General features: G+C 43.5%; 1 protein-coding gene across 3 annotated transcripts in view; it reads left to right on the plus strand.

The window, feature by feature from the left end:
• ergic2 (ERGIC and golgi 2) overlaps positions 1–20,394 on the plus strand; it is a 65,978-nt gene that overhangs the window by 23,385 nt on the left and 22,199 nt on the right. For all 3 annotated transcript variants that reach the window (XM_072485315.1, XM_072485316.1, XM_072485317.1), the window contains 5 exons: positions 363–403; positions 4,397–4,498; positions 6,708–6,803; positions 7,350–7,405; positions 9,284–9,382. In XM_072485315.1, coding sequence (XP_072341416.1) covers positions 363–403; positions 4,397–4,498; positions 6,708–6,803; positions 7,350–7,405; positions 9,284–9,382 — 394 coding nt within the window. The remainder of the gene's footprint in view (positions 1–362; positions 404–4,396; positions 4,499–6,707; positions 6,804–7,349; positions 7,406–9,283; positions 9,383–20,394) is intronic.

Raw genomic sequence — 20,394 nt, forward strand, 5'->3', positions numbered from 1 at the left:
TTTGTCCGAAATAGTTTTTTTCCTAATGACGTACGGCTTGTCTTGACAAACAATACGAAGTCTTACAACACCAGGTTAAAGTCCAACAGGTTTGTTTCGATGTCACTAGCTTTCGGAGCGCTGCTCCTTCCTCAGGTGAATAAGGGACCTCATTCACCTGAGGAAGGAGCAGCGCTCCGAAAGCTAGTGACATCGAAACAAACCTGTTGGACTTTAACCTGGTGTTGTAAGACTTCGTACTGTGCTCACCCCAGTCCAACGCCGGCATCTCCACACCTTGACAAACAATAGTACAGATCAGCAGAAGAGTGTCGCCAAATTCTACTTAAATAATAGCTTTGTGTCTTTGTTTTAATTTGCAGACTATTTTTGAATTATCTCCACGTCAAAGAACGTGGCAAAGGTAAGCTGCCCAGATTTTCAAATTCGGCTGCTCTGATATATTTGTACCTGATAGTAATATTTCCTGTCGGGTAACATTAATGTAACTAGAGCAGTTTCTTTCATGATGTTAGTAAATGGCTCTATTTTGTTTTCTAATCGTTCTTATGAACAATTTAAATGGATCCAACTCAGTAAATAATAATGGTCAATAATAAACTAGCCAAAGCCTTGGATTTCAAGTATTTTGAAATCTCTGAAACTTATCAAATGCTAAGTTCGAGCTGGTACGCCTTTGCAGTGAAAATCAGTATGCCCCTCTATTTTTAATTGCTTCAAGTTACTTGTTAATGAATCAATCAGTGAAAGTCTTGTGACCATTAAGTTTAATAATTCTGGTTGTGGGAAGTAGATTTCTTAATGTGTTCGCTAAATACCTGTGCCCTATGAATTCTACTTAGTGCAGGTGTTACTGATAATCTTTAGTGTCACAAGTAGGCTTACATTAACACTGCGATGAAGTTACTGTGGAAATCACCTCGTCGCCACATTCCGGCGCCTGTTCGGGTACACTGAGGGAGAATTCAGGATGTTCAATTCACCTAACACGCACGTCTTTCGGGACTCATGGGAGGAAACTGGAGCACCCGGAGGAAACCCACGCAATCACAGGGAGAATGTGCAGACTCCGCACAGACAGTGACCCAAGACGGGAATCGAACCCAGGTCCCTGGCGCTGTGAAGCAACTGTGCTAACCACTGTGCTACCGTGCCGCCCTTTCCATATGTCATAAATTTAAACCCTGGCATGGAATTCTTTATAAGTGGAGGCAATATTTAACTCCTAACTGTAAGATCTACTGCTATGATGTTGAAGAAATGCCGTTGGCGGTGCTCTGCATCACAGTCTAGCCGGTTTAGCTCAGTTGGCTGGACGACTGGTTTGTGATGCAGAGCAAGTCCGACTGCGCTGGTTCAATTCCCGTACCGGCTGAGGCTATTCTTGTATCTGTTTATCATGTTCAGTTTGTGGAAAAGTAATCAATATATAGTTTATTGTTGGCACTCCCGAGTTAGAACTCATGTCCTTTTCTTTCAGTTTTCTTCCTATCCTGTTTCTCACCTCTTGGAGATACCAGCTCATACTTGAATAAGGTTCTTCAAGTGAGGTAGTCTGGCTATTTATTGAATGTCTGTGGACTATTTTTTACAATAAATTTAGTGCCTAATTCTTTTTTTTTTTACAATTAAGGGGCAATTTATCATGGCCAATTTACCTACCCTGCACATTTTTGGGTTATCAGTGGACTATTAAGCCATGTTTAATCCTGTCCCCATCCATTATCTACACATTGCATTTTTAGCAAAGCTCACTGTGTAGACCTGAGGAGCGAAAGATTATAGTGCATTTCCTTTCCTTTAACTTCCTCTTATCAGCAAAGCAGCATCGGTCTTCCAGTGGCTCAGTACGATATGGGTAACCAATACCATCAACACGGCCATAGAGCTGCGACTCTACCTATCCATGGAATCTACGCCAGTGAAACATGGAAGAGAATGGCTAAGGTGTCATGTAAGCTGGATGTCTTTCACCAGCACTGCCTGTGTCAGATCTCTGATATTACACGAAGAGCAAGCATCTCCAATGAAGAAGTACCAGAGAGGACTGATCGGAGGCGTCTGTGGTGTATTGTGACAGAGAGTCGACCGAAGCTGGAAGTACTTTGCCTCCCAATGTACGCCCTGCCAGAGTGGCAGTAGAATGGACACCACTGGATGGAAGAACCTATTGAGGCTGGAACTCGAGTCGGTCTATTTAAGATTAACTAATTCATCACCGAGCAGAAATGGAACCCTGGGGCCTTCTGGCTTTTGTGCTTTTCATTTTGGCTGGCTGCACAGGCAAGATATCAAAATTAAATTGGTTAGTTAAAAGGACTCTTAGGAGGAAAAGGTAGAAAATCTTAGAAACAGAATTCCTACAGTGAGACGGAGGCCTTTCAGCCCACTGACCCTCAGAAAGAGCAACCTACCTAGGCCCACTACCCTTCCCTTACTCCATAACCCCACCTAACCTAATCTTTGGACACTAAAGGGCAATTTAGCATGACCATTCCACCTAATCTGCACCTTTGGACTGTGGGAGGAAACCGAGGCAACCAGCTGAAATCCACGCAGACACTGGGAGAACGTGCAAACTCCACATAGACCGTCACCAAGGCCAGAATTGAACCCGGGCCCCTGGTGTTGTGAGGCAGCAGTGCTAACCACTGTGCCACCATTGCTGCCCTTCATTTTTCTCAAGGAAAATGTTGGCCTGGATTTTTCAGATGGTTAGTGTTGTTCAATTAGTTTGTCCCAACCTAAATATAGTTTTAAGTGGAAGTGAGTAGTGGGTTGTATAGTCCCACTCTGCATTAATTATTGCATTAAGATGAAGGTAGCAGTCAAGAGCCAAGACTTTGGGTATTTTTATAGGAATTATTGATTTAATTCACTTGTGTTGTGAATGCGGAACGAGTGGGGCTGGAATTGACCGTGCACTTGCCCAGGATGTCGTAACACCATCCCTGTCACAATGTGGCATGCTGTGGAATGGTTCAAACAGAAAAGTAAACAAATTATTTTCCCCTCAACACAACACTTTGATTCTGTAACCCATAGGAATAATTTATATTTTTAATGGATGTAATTGCCTTCTCTCCAGACTCCCCTAGCTCATTTACAAACTTAGATATCGATCATTGTTCAAACTTTTTCAATTCTGACCTTGCAAGACAAACACAGGCTACCTTTTGAACTGTAATTAACTCCAAGCTTGTTTGGGTTGCATTTACTTCAGGTTGTTTATCAGTTTGTCAATATGATGTGGAGTCACAAACATCACCACCTTGTCGCAACCCCTTCCTGCTGAGCACCTTAACTCATACTTTATCTTGTCTAATCACAGGAAGTCGGACAGGTCTCCCAACTAGGCCGCTACCCCGGTGGCGATGCCGACTGCCACTCCAGCAGAATTCGCCGCCGTGCAATCAGAGAGGCGAAGGCCACAACATCGGCCTTCCTCCTCTCCATGAGCTCCGGCTTCTCTGAAACCCCAAATATCGCCACCAAAGGGTCCGGGTCCACCTCCTCCTCCACTATCCTGGCTAAGACCGCAAACATTCCCGCCCAGAATCTTCCCAATTTTTCGCAACCCCAAAGCATGTGCGCATGATTCGCTGGCCTCCACCCACATCTCTCTCACACTCATCTGCTACCCCCTGAAAGAACCCACTCCTTGCCCGAGTCATATGCACCCTGTGCACCACCTTAAACTGTATCAGGCTCATCCTTGCCCAAGGGGAGGTTCCGTTTGCCCTACGCAATGCCTCACTCCATACACTTCAATTGATCTCTCCTCCCAACTCCGCTTCCTAGTTCTCCTTGATCTTCACCACCCGCTCGCCTCCCTGCACCCCCAGCCACTTGTATATATCCCCAATTCTTCCCTCATTAAGCACGCACTATGATGGTCTTTGATTTCTCCCTCAACCCCACAACGTTAGCCTTGAATCTTGATGGGGACTTGGGCACAGCTGCCAGTTTTTATCATGTCACAATTTAATGGAATATAATTCTCATTTAAAGCTTTTCCTCCTGTTACAAGTCAACCTTTTTTGAAAGATCCTGTCAATATCTGTTTATAACTGACTGACTCGTTGAGAGGATGCACAAAACAATGTCCTTTGCCTTGTGCACCTTTGTTGGTCAGATTGCCAATTCACCAAGTGGATGTATCACAATCCAACGTAGTTGTTTACTGATGCCAGCAGGCTTTATTCTGGCCCATTACACCCTAATTTAGCCATCAGAATCCAATTCCATTAGATTAATTACTGAACTGTGAAACTGATGGAAGATGAGTTTGGTAGGTTCCACATTGATGTTTGATTGAAATAATGAATGACTTGTTACCCGGGATAGGTGTGAAAATTATTTCTAATTTTTTTTTTTCCCCCTGGCGTTTCTTTAGAACACTTCAAAAGATTCGCAGAAAAGTGCACGAGGAACATTCTCTTCAAGATCTTTTATTCAAAAGTGCTTTTAAAGGCTCCCCTACTGTATTGCCACCCAGGTATCTAATCTGACAAAATCCGAATTAGTTCTGTCGTGAACCCCAGCGATCTGTCCACACCTCTGTACTGCACTAGTGGTTGCATTTTTCAAAGTGCCTGTTAATTGGACGCCAAGCCAATTGGGAAGTATGAGATTGATGTGAATCCTTTCATTGATCTGTAATGCATTCTATAAATAAATTAACTATTTCTGCCCCTTACCTCCGAACACGGTGTCCCACGGGGTTCTTGATTAAACTCAAAACAAATGCACAAGTCTGTTGTACTCTTTTGAGTATACCAATAAAAACAAATAGACTAATTAACAAATTAAATAATCAACCAGCAACATGCTAACAGCCCCTTACAGGGGCACACAAGTCTTTCATTTTCTTTTCTAAAACAAATATAAACTAATTAACAAATTAAAGAGGCACTAACAAAAACACAACACTTTCAAACAAAATTCAATTGAAATGTCATTTTTGGAGATGATGATGTACTCCAGTCGCAGAAGCCCTCTAGAGCAGCGTCTGACCACCGAGTGCTCCCTTTCCAGGGAACAAGCCTTTTATACGCTTCAAAAAAAACCAATAAACTGAATAAACTAATTTGCTAATTGACATTCCCTTAAAGGGACACTGTAACAAAAAGACAACTTTGAATGGAACTTAAATTAAAACGTCATTTCGGGGCTGGTGATGGTGTCTAGCCTCTGCAGTGTCCACCAGCGGTCGCCACCAGCGTGCTCCCTCTCCAAGGAACAAGTCTTTTATACAATTTTCTTTGAAACAGCCACACTGGCCAGTACGGAGATCAGTCCTGCAACTCTGGCATTATTAACACCCCGCTCTAACTGTCTGAGCTAAATAGTCTTTTATACGCTTTTAAATAAACAATACACGTGTTTGATATTATATGGGCTTAAAGCGCCTAATGTCCTTCACCTGTGTATCATTAACCTCGATAATACAATTAATAACATTGCCTACTAAAAGTGATCATCGAGGCAGTAAGCAGCTCCATTGCTATTCATGTAACTCAGCCATCGTTTCAGTACTTGGTTCATAATGAGAAACAAAATGGGATTCTGAATAATCAGGACAGTTGTGGAATTCACAGCCAATAGCTCAAGTGTGTCTCGTTGAAGACCGGCTCCCTTCCTATCTCCATTGCATTTGGATGGTGACGATCAATGGTTGTTGGGCTGTTGAGACATCCATAGCTGATGCATAACTAATTTATGGACCAAATGCTAGTCTACTTGGTAATTTCTTCTTTTTAAGTTAGTGTGCGTTGCTCAAAGTCTGTTGTTAAAAGTAAACAATTAAGTTGCTTTACGCCCGGGTTTTGAGAGTGGCCCTTGAACAAATTGCTGTCCGAGATTGTGGTATCTGACAAAAAGCTTGTTAGCACCTCTGAATTAAACAATATTAAATTATTCCTGTTAATAAAGCTACCTTTTTTTCTAACCTTTTTAAATAGACCTCTGTTGGGTGGATTAAAAAATTCTATGGGTACATCCAGAAACTCTTCTGAAGATCCTAATGTGTATTCTGTTTCTAGTGGATTGTGTTTGTCAATTTGGCCAGCAATCTAAATGATTATTTTAACTGACTAGTAGATCAAAATTAGTCTTTGATTAGGATACAACAGGTCTCTAAATAAATAAATAGAAAAATTGAGATTTTTAGTTACAAAAAAGTTATACTTGCAGTTGATTTAACGTGCTTGTAGATTGACATGCATGACTTGTCACATCCTGGTCAAACATTGAACCAACAACCAACTATGTTGCAGATTAATAATAATAATCTTTACTAGCATCACAAGTAGGCTTAATTCAGAACACTGCAATGAAGTTACTGTGAAAACCCCCTCGTCGCCACACTCCGGCGCCTGTTCGGGTACACTGAGGGAGAATTCAGAATGTCCAATTCACCTAACCAGCATGTCTTTCGGGACTTGTGGGAGGAAACTGGAGCACCCGGAGGAAACCCACAAAGACACGGGGAGAACGTGCAGACTCCGCACCGATAGTGACCCAAGCCGGGAATCGAGCCCAGGTCTCTGGCACTGTGAAGCAACAGTGCTAACCACTGTGCTACCGTGCCGCCCATAGTGTAATATCATAGTTAGATTTTGTACTATGGGTTTATGCCCAGCAAAGTGGGCCTTGATTGCTGCAAACTTCGTGACCACAATGAAAATGCCTGTTGTTTTTCTCAGGGAAGACCGATTATCCCATCCACATGATGGCTGCAGGATACATGGACATTTGTATGTCAACAAAGTAGCAGGAAATTTTCACATAACTGTGGGCAAGTATGTGCGTTTATCCTATTATTAACACTGTTAATGAAACAAATGGCCAGGTCTTGACTAGTGTCGGCCATGGTCTAGTTGTTAACATAGTCACCGAAGAACATAAAGGAACACCGTAGACCATGCAGCCTCTCGAATGCGCTCTGCCGTTCAATGCGATAGTGATCAATCTTCAGCCCCAACTCTGACCTTTCCCTGTATCCTTTGATTCACTCGGAGACAAAACATCGGTTTTATCAGCCTTAAAACAGATTCAGCAATGGAGCATCCACAACCCTCTGAATTGTCTCCTCCACAACCCGTGTCCCTTGCAGTCCTGTATCTTGCCCTGGATATCTAGGTCAAATTCAGAGTCTGCATGGGAAACGGAAATGGACCCTTTTTTGGATTTCCTCAGTTCTATCAATAATTGTATTAATATTTTACTGGGCTTTCACATGGTACAGTGGCAAAGGAACTGGATCTTGTGGAACTGCACATTGTAGCTAGGTTATGCCTTAAAAGGACTTTCATGATTTGTAATAGAAATTTTCTCTACACAAACAGGGCAATTCCTCACCCTCGAGGTCATGCACATATGGCAGCTCTTATTAGTCATGATGGTAAGTACTTACAGAATCTTATTAATGTGTTGCAGATGGATTTATATAATTCAGTGAAATTTGACTAAGTACGCAACGCTTATTAAAATACATTATTTAATTAGGCTGTTAGATAATGGGATTTGTTTGCTCTTTTCAACTTTGGCTCAATTATTAACGCTCGCACATCCGAGTCAGAATGTTGTGGGTTCAAGTACCCTTCCAGAGACATGTACATAAAATCTAATCTGACATTCCGGTGCAATACTGAGGGGATGCTACACTGTTGGAACCTCCTCCTTTTAAATAAGATGTTTACCAAACCCCCCTCTGCCTTCTGGATAGACAGAAAAGATCACGGCAGTATTTGAACAGTGCAGGAGAGTTCTGACCAACATTAATTGCTCTTCTGATACACCTAAAACCGATTATCCGATCATTATCACCCTGCTGTTTGTGGAAGCTATCTTGAGCAAATATTAGCTGCTGCGTTCCCTTCAAGGGTGACGACATTTCAGAGAATTGTTTGTTGGCCGTGAAGTGTTTTGGGATAACCTGAGGTGCTGTATAAAAGAAAATCTGTATTTCCTCTCAAAGACCGAGTGGGTGTGGTTGCACTGCCGCCGACTGTCCCTCTAACCAAAGCGATTCTTCATATGTGAGCATAGCAATTGAGCATCGCTGTCTATTCATCAGCATCAACCAGCAGGGGCTGGTTTAGCACACTGGGCTAAATCGCTGGCTTTTAAAGCAGACCAAGGCAGGCCAGCAGCACGGTTCGATTCCCGTGCCAGCCTCCCCGAACAGGCGCCGGAATGTGGCGACTAGGGGCTTTTCACAGTAACTTCATTTGAAGCTGACTTGTGACAATAAGCAATTTTCATTTAATTTCATTTTAATTGCTCAACCAGTGAAATCTCCACCCGGGCTGGAATTTTCAGGATTCACTTCACCCGTTGCCAGCGCACCCCCGCTCGCGGGATTCCCTGCGGCGTTGGGTGTCTTCAATGGGAAATCCCATTGGCAAGAGGCCAGAACAGAGAATCCCACCGCCTGCGAACGGTGGGTTACGGACGGGGATCCGGACATTCCCACCCATGTACTTTCCAACAGCTTGGATAGCTATCTCGTAGGGAACCTTGACTGATTTCCCTTTCTCCTTACCCCCAGGTGAAAGGCATTAAGGCCAATTACCCACCTCTACCACTGAGACCAGTTAACATAACCAAGCCAAGAGGTCTTTGCTGATCGGTATATTGAGGAACCATTTTGCTGCCTTTATATCAAAAGTTTGAATGAAAATAAGAGCAAGAGCTATTAATGCTATATATTGAAGGCTGCTTTTAATATACTACAGCATTATAATCTGATTGGTTTAAAGGAAATCATTTCTTTTACATTTACTTTCACAATATACAAGATCCAAAGCCGTATGCTCTGTAAGATGTAATTGCAGGTTTAAAAAGCTCGGAACATTTTACTGAAGTAATACTTTTAACCACATGGAGGTGCTCTTTAGCTTAAATACTGCTTGTACTTTACAAAAGTTCTGCTGCACCTGCATATTTTAGGGTTGGAAAATTGCAATTGAACTTGCTACATATCAAAATTAACTTTAAAAAAAAAAAAAAAGTTTGTGCACTGACATTTTGGGGAAAGGTAGCAAGGAGAAAAATATACCAAATGATCTATTTATTTTGAAGTTCATTAAAGATTTATTTCCGCTTAATGCTCTAAATATTTCCTTTCTCCTCATTCTGTTTGTTTCCTGTCGGGTAGTTTTAAGTTTTGAAGAGCAATCTGCATGTGGAAGGCATGAGCAATAGGCTTTTGAGAAGTTGCTTGTCTCGCTGTTACGCCATCGGGCTGTCTTTTACAAGTCCCTGTGTTTGTCTTTAGTATACAACTTTTCACACCGAATAGATCATTACTCATTTGGAGAACCGATTCCAGGGCTTATCAATCCGCTGGATGGAACGGAAAAAATTGCAATAGATCGTGAGTTTCTTTTTCCGTTCTTGTTTAAGTAGTCTGTTATAAGTAGTATAAGGGGCTGTTTGGCACGGCTAAATCACTGGCTTTGAAAGCAGACCAAGGCAGGCCAGCAGCACGGTTCAATTGCCGTACCAGCCTCCCCGAACAGGTGCCGGAATGTGGCGACTAGGGACTTTTCACAGTAACTTCATTTGAAGCCGACTTGTGACAATAAGCGATTTTCATTTCATTTTCAAGTAGCAAATATTGTTGTTGCATGTTGTGTGTGAGAAGTAAGCGGAGAAATCCTTCCTTCGGTCTATGAGTGTGTGCCCCCCCCCATAGATACATAGAACATACAGTACAGAAGGAGGCCATTCGGCCCATCAAGTCTGCACCGACCCACTTAAGTCCTCACTTCCACCCTATCCCCATAACCCAATAACCCCTCCTAACCTTTTTGGACACTAAGGGCAATTTATCATGGCCAATCCACCTAACTTGCACGTCTTTGGACTGTGGGAGGAAACCGCAGCACCCGGAGGAAACCCACGCACACACGGGGTGAACATGCAGACTCCACACAGACAGTGACCCAGTGGGGAATCGAACCTGGGACCCTGGTGCTGTGAAGCCACAGTGCTAACCATTGTGCTACTGTGCTGACCCGTGCTCTGTCCTGCCTCTTCCTCAAGTTGTTTGTGTCTTCACTGCTCACTTACTTCGCCATGATTGCAACTGAGAAATTCAAGTAACTGAGAGCTCGCAGTTTGAATGTACATCTGGCCTCTCTGTGGCATCACTGGTACTGGTTTGATGAGAATATTGTACTTTATTTTTTTGCATGAAGCTGGGAAGTTGATGGTAGGAACTGCTCCTTCAATGTGGTGCCAGGGAAGGTGTGACAGCACGTTGAGCTTGAACAGAGGAGGGCAGGCTGTGTTCTCCCTGAGAAATATTCGGTTACTTGTTACAAATGTATGTGACCGAGTAATCTGCATTTTATTGCCTTTCGTTTGTAAAAATATATATATTTTTAATATAAATTTAGAGTACTCAATTCATTAATTCCAATTAAGGGGCAATTCAGCGTGGCCAATCCACCTACCCTGCACATCTTTGGATTGTGGGGGCAAAACCCACGCAAACACGGGGAGAATGTGCAAACTCCACACGGACAGTGACCCAGAGCCGGGGACCTCAGCGCCGTGAGGCAGCAGTGCTAACTCACTGCGCCACCGTGCTGCCCTTGTAAAAATATTTTTATTATTTTGGAAAGAAAGGACTTGAATCTTTTAATCGGGGAGGAGCACTTTTGTGTCCTGGTGTGGAGGGTTTTTCCAAAACTGTACTTTTGAAATTTTACATTAAGAGAATACCTCCCAAGTGGAAACTACGAAAGGTTCATTTGCAGGGAAGGAAAAGGCAAATTTTCATCCTGATTATTCAAATTATCATGGTTTCCCCGGGATTTCTTCTCCTTCTGTTATCCATTTTCCCGCCAACTGTTATCTATTTTTTGTTACCTGTGCCCAAAGAAAACAAACGAAACTGTTGCCTGCAGAATAAAACATCAAAACTGTTATGAGAGTATCGATTACACGAAAATGCAAGAAAATGAAGCTTTCCGCTGTGTTCCCACGGGCGTGGGCGTTGGCGCGGGCGCTCCCGCGGGCCCGGGCGTTCCCGCGTGGGATGTGGGATATTGCAGGGTGTCAGATGGATGCAAAATCTGATCACGTGAAAACTTGACAAAATGCCTAGCCATAAGATACAGGAGCAGAATTGGGCCGTTCGGCCCATCAAATCTGCTCCACCGTTCGATCATGGCTGAAATGTTCCTCATCCCCATTCTACCGCCTTCTCCCCCGATCGCCCTATCAATCAACAACTTTTATCTATTTACATTTTTAGTACATTTGATGCAAATTCATGCATCCAAAATCCTCTCTCACAATAGAGACAAATCTTCCGCATCACGTGTATTGCTGCATTTTACAGGAAATTTTAACTACAGATAGAGGAAGAAAATACAGTATGTCCTCACTTAAAGTTGTGGTTGAGTTCCCAAAAATCACAGCTTTAAGTGAAAACAACGTTAAGGGAATTCTGGGTTCCCGTCAGGAATGGTGTTGAAGCCAGAGCTAGGTGCCAGGACAAACCGTTATGGGGTGTTGTACGGTACACGTGCAGCACTGCGCATTCCTGGCTGGAATGAATTGCAAAATAAAATAAATCACAATGCAACAGAAATACCGTATACATTGAAATTGAACAACACAATCACCCTGAGTAAGTAGCATAGCTTCTGTGTCTCACCCGCAGCACTCCTGAAATTCAGCTCAATGTTTTGTTTGCTTTCCTTCCCTGACCCATCGAAAGCAGACATGCCCTAATCTCCTGCTAAAAATCCTTTCAATGTGGGACATTGCAGGATTTGTAAGGTGAAATCAAATCGATACATGTATCCTGCTCGGAATTCTAACCTGGCGTGGCCAAATCAGCAACTTTCAATGCCTTGTGGATGAGGCACCTTTGTGTTAATAACGTCCACCAATTGGGGTGGGGTATTATCATTCGTATTTTTAAAGTAAATTGAGCAAGATAGCAGAATGCATTATTTAGTTCATGTTAAAAGGTCTACAAAAAAAGTCACTTGAGGGAATGGGAGAAGTATGTAATCTGTACCCCTGGGAAGACTGAATATTATCGTAGAACTATAGAAACCGGGTCGAAAATACATGGGGGCGGCGAACAATTTCACCGGCCAATTCCCCCCAAAATGATGGGGGCAACAGATGGGAGAAAGCCACCCCCCCCCCCAGTATACACGGGAGAGACGGAACAAGGACCAGCAATGTGAGGCCGAGCTCCTGCCGCGTGTGGTGACATCGTTGCGCTGGTAGCCGCAGTGAGCCTGAGCTCGGGTCGCTAGCATGCCCAGAAAGGCAATATAAAATAAAGGACTCTGTTGTAAGGGAGGTGCAGGAGCAGAGAGACCTGGGGTTGTATGTGCAGAAATCATTTATTTAGAAAGTGGAAAGTGGTTAGTAAAGCACAAGGGAGCTGGGAGTTGATAAATGGGGGTATAAGAGTACAAAAACAAGGGAGTGAGAAACGTGTACAAAGCACTGGTGAGGCCTCGGTTGGACTGCTGTGTCCAGTATGGGGCTCTAAACTTCAGGAGGAGTGTGAAGGGATTGGAGAGGATGCAAAAATATTCACAAGAATGGTTCCAGGTGTGAGGAATCTGTTATGTGACAAATTGAAGGAGGCAGTTCCGTTGTCTCTGGAGTGGAGGAGATTTGATAGAGGCGCTCAGAATTATGAGGGATCTGGACAGAGTCGATGGGGTAAAACTGTTCCCGTTGACAGAAGGATTGAGAAACAGACGGCTCCAATTTCAGGAGATTGGCAAATGAAGCAGTGGTGACGTGAGGAAAAGCTTCTATTACACAGCGAGTGCTTAGGATCTGGGTGCCTTGCCCGAGAGTGTGGTGGAGGCAGATTCTTCATAGCCTTTGAAAAAGAATTGGATGATTTTGTGAAGATAAAAAAAAAAAACTGCAGGGCTTTGGGGCAAAGGTGATGGAGTGGGACGAGCTGAGGTGCTTTTTCGGAGAGCCAACAGGGTCACAAAGGGGCTGAATGGCCTCCTGTTCTGTAACCGTTTTATGATTCTATTCTAGGTGTCAACTCAGTTTCTGGACTAAGCTGAAAACTTTTATGCAACATCATTAATTCATTAAAATAAAACACAACTCGCCAAGATGTTAAATCTATCGATTCAACAACATTTTCTGTATGGCTTTACTTCCTTTCAAAGGCCGATTCCTTTATCAATGTCAGCTACAGACTTGCCATAAAATGAATGTATAGCTCCTGGAATGTACCTGATTTATTACCAAAAGTTATTAATTGATGTAATTCAAAGGTATGTAAGGTCTGAGCATAGAAACCCATTTCTGATGCTCTTCAGAGGAGAGAATCTGTTGCCCTTGCCTGGTCTGGCCTACATGTGACTCCAGACCCACAGAAATGTGATTGACTCTTAACTGCCCTCCTAAATACCTCAGCAAGCCACTCCACTGTATCAAACTGCTTGAGCACTTTGGGTGTTATTGCAATCACTGAGGAGAAGCCGTAATCAAAATTTAGCAAATGACCCACATATGAAGAGATGATCAATTTTTTGTTCGAATCAAAATCAACACAAATTAAACATGTATTAACAGGCAAATTATGCTTTCATTTTGCATGGTCTATACATGCCACGTCTTGCATAACAGCAAGCACTCTCCTTCAGCATATATGCTATTGTGTAGCTACACAGTTCCACAATATGCTGTTCTTTATTCAGGGTTGGTCGGGGAGACTTATCTGGCAACAGTTTTCACCTCTTGCGTTTTACGGATATGATTATCATCAGCAAGGCACATTCATACGAGCCCCCTCCCTCGGGCCATGACAGACCTGATGATGTAGCTTTCCAGAGTTTCTTTTCAGATCACTGGCCAATAACAACCTGGTTCACGGTTTAGCCCACTTCTGGGAAAACATCCAGCTGTTTGCATCTTCAGGCTATTGGCACAGCTTTGCAGAGTCCTCTCCTCGCTCAAATTTCTGTCTCTTTATATCTGCTTTCTCTTTGTGTCTGCATCTGAGCTTTCACCCTCCAGTTCCTCTGTTTGTAGCCCTCCTTTGTGTTTGCAGCTCTCCTTTGTGTCTAGCTACCATAACGTCCGTCTTAACCTTCTTAATGTTGGGATTGCTTCCAGGTCACAAAACCATAATTTGCTATCCCTTTACAATTGATACAAATCCTTAAAAGTCCTTTTCAAACACCCTGAAACTAAATTACATATACCACAGCTATTTTAAAGAAATTAGAAAAGTCCTTGCTCTGTGTTAAAGGTCATCACAAATGCTGAGACCACCTGGATGCAGTGGTTCAAGAAAACAGCGAATCATAAACGCTGGATTTAAAAAAAGATGGGATTTTGCAACAGACCTCTGGTAGTTACATGGTCACTGTTACTAATATTAGCTTTTTAATTCCATATTATATTGTTATTTAATTAATTGAACTTTCCAGCTCCCTTTGTGTGATTTGAACTCGCCTCACTGGATCGTTAGTCCAGGTCTCTGGATTACTAGTGCATTAACACCGCAACTATGTGCAGGTTAGGTGGATTGGCCATGATAAATTTCCCTTAGTGTCCAAAATTGCCCTTGGTGTTGGGTTGGGGTTACTGGGTTATGGGGATGGGGTGGAGGTGTGGACCTTGGGTAGGGTACTCTTTCCAAGAGCCGGTGCAGACTCGATGGGCTGAATGGCCTCCTTCTGCACTGTAAATTCTATGATCTATATCTAGACCCCCTCGGTATGTCCCCTTTGTGATTTTTCTTTCATCTATAAAATATAGCCCAAATTCTGGCATTTCCCCCTCCTTGTTTATGAACATGGTTGAAAAATAATGGTGAAAAATAATGATAAAGTATTTCGGCAATTTCTCAGCTGTGAGATAATACTTCCTCTTGTCGTTTTTCGTGGCACAATTTTTTTTGCACCCATTGTTTACTACAGGCGTACTTGGAAAAATGCTTTATTGTTCTGTTTTGTTTCTAGCCATGGTTTCCTCATGATCCCTCATTGCAGGTGTTCTCAGTTTCTTTGTGTTATATATAGATACCCTTGTGTATTATTTCGATAAAAATAAGCAATTCAATAAGTCTCTGTGGTGGACATCTATTCCTTTTTGATGGATTTGGCGTTCTTGAACTTGGCTACACGAAGAAGGTACTTCTTGGACAGTTATTACCATATCAATATAGGCATTGAAAAGTCCTCAAACAGAATCTGAACTCGTCACTGTCTCTGGTCTCTGTACCAAAGTACCACTCATAGATTTTCCAAGAAAAAATCCTCTTGAAGTTTCTGCGAACTCACTTTGTGCAGCAAGTAACTGATCAACATGACATCGCCAAACTCTTTCATCATCCGCCTGTATGGTGTGAGATATTGGACCTACCGTTGCTAGGATCATAGCTGGTACCCATTTCTCGCTGGTGGTGTAACTCCTAGCTAACAGTCGCTCTCGTTGGTTGAATACTTGCTTTTATGAGATTTTCTCCCTCCTAGCAATCTGCTTCTTGTTGTTTGACAATCTCTGAAGCATCAGGTGGAGTTACCAAATCAAACTGTTTGTAGTTTCCTCTTGAACAACAGCATTGCAGGTGAACTTTGTGTGGTAGCATGTGCAGTGTTCAGGAAATATTAGAGGTTTGTTTACTCTTCTTGCCAATGTCCCCGTGTTCTTCGATGCTTTGATAGAATGCTTTAATGATTGCACAAAGCGTTCAGCCAATCTATTCATTACTGGATGATATGGAGTTGACTTGATATGGTGTATACCGTTCCCTTTCACGTAGTCCTCCTTTAGGGCAGCACAGTAGCACATGTCGCTAGCACTGTAGCTTCACAGCACCAGGGTCCCAGGTTTGATTCCCTGCTGGGTCACTGACTGTGCGGAGTCTGCACGTTCTCCCCGTGTCTGCGTAGGTTTGCTCCAGTTTCCTCCCACAGTCCAAAGACGTGCAGGTTAAGTGGATTGGCCATACTAAATTGTCCTTCGTGTCCAAAAAGGATAGATGAGGTTATTGGGTTATGGGGATAGGGTGGAAGTGAGGACTTAAATGGGTCGGTGCAGACTCGATGGTCCGAATGGCCTCCTTCTGCACTATGTTCTATGTCTATGTATGTTTAAACTGCATACCATTATCACTGAAAATCTGCTCCCGTGTTCCAAATCTTACGAATATTCGTCTAATTTCTCAATGGTCTGTTCAGTCGTCATTGACTTCATTATCGCTACTTCTGGCCAGTTTGAGTGTGCGTCCACAGTCACTCAGAAGAGGTGACCCTCCAGTGGACCAAAATAATCAATGTTATTCTCTGCCATGGCTGTCGGCGATCCCCACGAATGTAATGCTTTTAAATAATGGCGTGTTCCTTAATTTTGCACAAGATTGACATTGCCCAACTTTCTCTTCAATTTGAGCACTTAATCCAGGCCACCAAAAGTAAGTGTGTGCCAATTCTTTCATCCTCACCACACCAGATGTCCCTCATGCAATTGGTTAAGGACCCTACTACGCAAGCACGGAGGAATAATCACCCAGATTCCCCGTAATAGAACTCCATTCTATACTGTCAAATCAAGTCTTGTGTGATGTAGGGCTTGAGGTCTGGATTTTTCCTATGAATCTCTGATAGCTTTTTGAACCAAGTCCGTCATCATCCCCATCACTGGATCGGTTCTTGTATATCTTTGAACTTGAGATGAAATGACGGGCACACCATCCACGAGCGAGAAATATAAAATATTGACTAATTGTTCTTTAGAGTCATGCTTGACTTGTAATGACAATCGTGACAAACCATCAGCATTTGCCTGCTGCTCAAACTTGCGATACTTGCATAAAGTGTGCGCCAACAATATCAATGACCACCTTTGTAATCTACTCGCTGCCAAAGAAGCCATATATGGCCCGAATATTGTCCGTTGATGGTCCGTCAAGAGTAAAATGACGCCCATACAGGTATTGCTGGAACGTCCTTAAATCAAAAATGACGCTCAAAGCTTTTTCCAGTTGAGCATAATTCATTTCTGCGCTCGGAAGCAAATGCTATCAGTGGTTCCTCTCCTGAAGAGAAAATGTGTGAGACGACTGCACCAGGCCCATAGGGTGAGGCATCGCAGGCAAGTTGCAACTTCCAACTTGGGATTATAATGAACCAGCAGCTCTGACTTCTGCAAAGCTTCTTTCATTTAACTGTCTGCATTTTTGTATTCTTCTGACCAGTGCCATGCCTGTTTGACACATTGCAAGGTGTGTAAAGGCTTCAATCGTGTTGCTAAATTTATCATAACAATTGTTCAATCCTAAAAACAACCTTAATTGTGTCACATTTTGAGGACTTGGTGCTTCTTTGAAATTGCTGATATTTTCTCTGATTCTTTGTGTCAACCATAGATTATCATAGAATCTACAGTGCAGAAGGAGGCCATTCGGCCCATCGAGTCTGCACCAGCTCTTGGAAAGAGCACCCTACCCAAGGTCAACACCTCCACCCTATCCCCATAACCCAGTAACCCCACCCAACAGTAAGGGCAATTTTGGACACTAAGGGCAATTTATCATGGCCAATCCATCTAACCTGCACATCTTTGGATTGTGGGAGGAAACTGGAGCACCCGAGGGAAACTCACGCACGCACGGGGAGGATGTGCAGAATCCGCACAAACAGTGACCCAAGCCGGAATCGAACCTGGGACCCTGGAGCTGTGAAGTAATTGTGCTATCCACAATGCTACTGTGCTGCCCTATGACAATCATCTTTGTCAATAATATGGCCTCGTTAATTTATGGAGTACTGGGGGGAGGGGGAGAGAGTCGCACTTTTTCCTTTTAACTCTCCGGTTGTGGCACTGTAACCGCTTCAGGGTAGTTTCCAAATTCTCCAAGTGTTCCTGTTCACTCAAACCGGTGATGATTATCATCTAAATTCAGCCCAATTAGAATTTGGTCCATGGATCTTTGAAAAAGAGCAGGCGCAGATGTTATTCCCAAAGGAAATGCTCTGTTACGAAACGGACCTTGGTGCCTTACGATGGTGAGCAGTTGCTGTGATTCGCCAGCAACATTAATCTGCAGATATGCCCGTGAAAGATCAATTTTACTGAATTTATGTCCTCCAGAAAGTCCAGCAAACAATTCTTTAATCAGTGGCAGTGGATAATGATCTACACGCAATACTGGGTTATTAGTAATTTTTAAATCTCCCAAGTTCTCTCTGAGCTATCCTGTTTTAATACAGGAACAATTGCTGTTGCCCGATCACTCAACTCCAGTCATAGAGCCTAGGAAATCTTCGAACACCTTCTCATACTTCATCAGAACTGATTGCATGTTGCACTTTAAATCCAGCCGTAATCGCAGTACAAGTGAAATTAACTATTCATTCCTAGAAAATACCCTAAGTCTTTGGCTGCTGAATTAATAGTCACTAGGTTTATGAATTTAAACAGTTAATCTTTTATTAATAATAACTATAATTAAGTAGTCAGCAAATGCAACTGGTTAACTATTATCTAATTCTTAACCCCCCCCCCCCCCCCCATCTTTAACTTGCCCCATCCCCCAAACACGCAAGACAGACAAACAGAGGGGAAAGAGGAGGTTAGAGGCTGGGAATTCTACAGCAAATAGTTTCCCCCCCCCCCCCCCCCCCCCCCCCCCCCCCCAAGCCTGTCCACCATCTGCAAAGCACAAGTCAGGAATACTCTCCACTTGCCTGGATAAGTGCAGCTCCAACAATACTCAAGAAGCTCAACAACATCCAGGACAAAGCAGCCCACTTGACTATGGCGACGTCCACATCTACCTCACCACCACCATCACCTGACTCCTCTACTGTCTCTCCATTATCTGATTGCTTGCCCAACATCCAGTACTGGATGAGCAGAAATTTTCTCTAATTAAATATTGGGAAGAGGAAAGCCATTACATACAGGGCAGAAGGAGGCCATTTGGCCCATCGAGTCTGCACCAACTCACTTAAGCCCTCACTTCCACCCTATCCCCGTAACCCAATAACCCCTCCTAATCTTTTTGGTCACTGAGGGCAATTTATCATGGCCAATCCACCTAACCTGCACGTCTTTGGACTGTGTGAGGAAACCGGAGCACCCGGAGGAAACCCCGCACACACTGGGAGAACGTGCAGACTCCGCACAGATAGTGACCCAGCGGGGAATGGAACCTGGGATCCTGGTGCTGTGAAGCCACAGTGCTATCCACTTGTGCTACCGTGCTGCTACCATCCTACCCTCTGTACACACGAGGTTATCCAAAGCTCTGCTTTTCTTTTCCTGGCTTGCACCGACTCACAATCACCCATCCCACCACTAACCTATTTTGACTCCTGGTTCAACAGTGTCTAGATTTTAAAATTCTCATCCTTGTTTTCAAATTCCCCTGTAGCCTGGCCTCCATTTATCATTGTGCACCTCGCCACCTCTACAACCCTCTTGAGATATCTGCACACCTTCGATTCTGGCCTCGGGTTTTAATGACCCCACCATTGATGGTTATGCCTTCAGCTGCCGAAATCCCCCCTTAAACCTCTTCACCTCTCGCGCTTACAATCCTCCTTTAAGATGCTCCTTAAAACCCGACCTTTTGGTCATTTGCCCTAATGTCTGCTTTTGTGGCTGCAAGGTGGTATTTTGTTTTATAATGCCTCTAGGAAATGCCTTGGGATATTTACCACGTTAAAGGTACCCACTTAGTACAAGTTGTTATTGTATGGTGCAAAGTGCGGACAGCTGAAGTTCAGCATTTTTCTGCTCGAGCAGCGTAACTTTCATACACTCCCAAGGACCCGGTGGAGTGTGGGTTGTATCGGCCAATATCCCTGTTAAACTTGGATGCCGAGATTCTTGCCGAAGTGTTGCTGCTTAGATTGGAAGGGTGCCCTCCGCAGGTGATTTGGGAAGATCAGGCGGGGTTTGCGAATGTGAAATGTGCTGCTCTCCCCATCCGAAGGGGGGGAAAACTGGAGGTGGTGCTGGATGCGGAGGAGGTGTTTGATCGAGTAGAGTGGAGTTATTTGTTTGGGATTGGGGCTAAGTTTGTGGCCTAGGTCAAATTGTTATATAAGGAACCAAAGGTGAGTGTACGTACAAATGAGGTGAACCAAGATATTTTCAGCTGTATAGGGAAACGACACGGGGGTCCTTTTTATAATAATATTTAGTGTCACAAGTCGGCTTATGTTAATACTGCACTGAAATTATTGTAAAAATCCCCTAGTCGCCACACTACAGTGCCTGTTTGGGTACGCTGAGGGAGAATTCAATGTCCAAATTACCCAACAGCGCGTCTCTCGGGACTCGTGGGAGGAAACCGAAGTGCCCGGAGGAAACCAACGCAGACACTGGGAGAACGTGCTGACTCCGCACAGACCGTAA

This window comes from Scyliorhinus torazame, chromosome 19 (genome assembly GCF_047496885.1).
Source record: "Scyliorhinus torazame isolate Kashiwa2021f chromosome 19, sScyTor2.1, whole genome shotgun sequence".
NCBI classification, from domain to species: domain Eukaryota; kingdom Metazoa; phylum Chordata; class Chondrichthyes; order Carcharhiniformes; family Scyliorhinidae; genus Scyliorhinus; species Scyliorhinus torazame.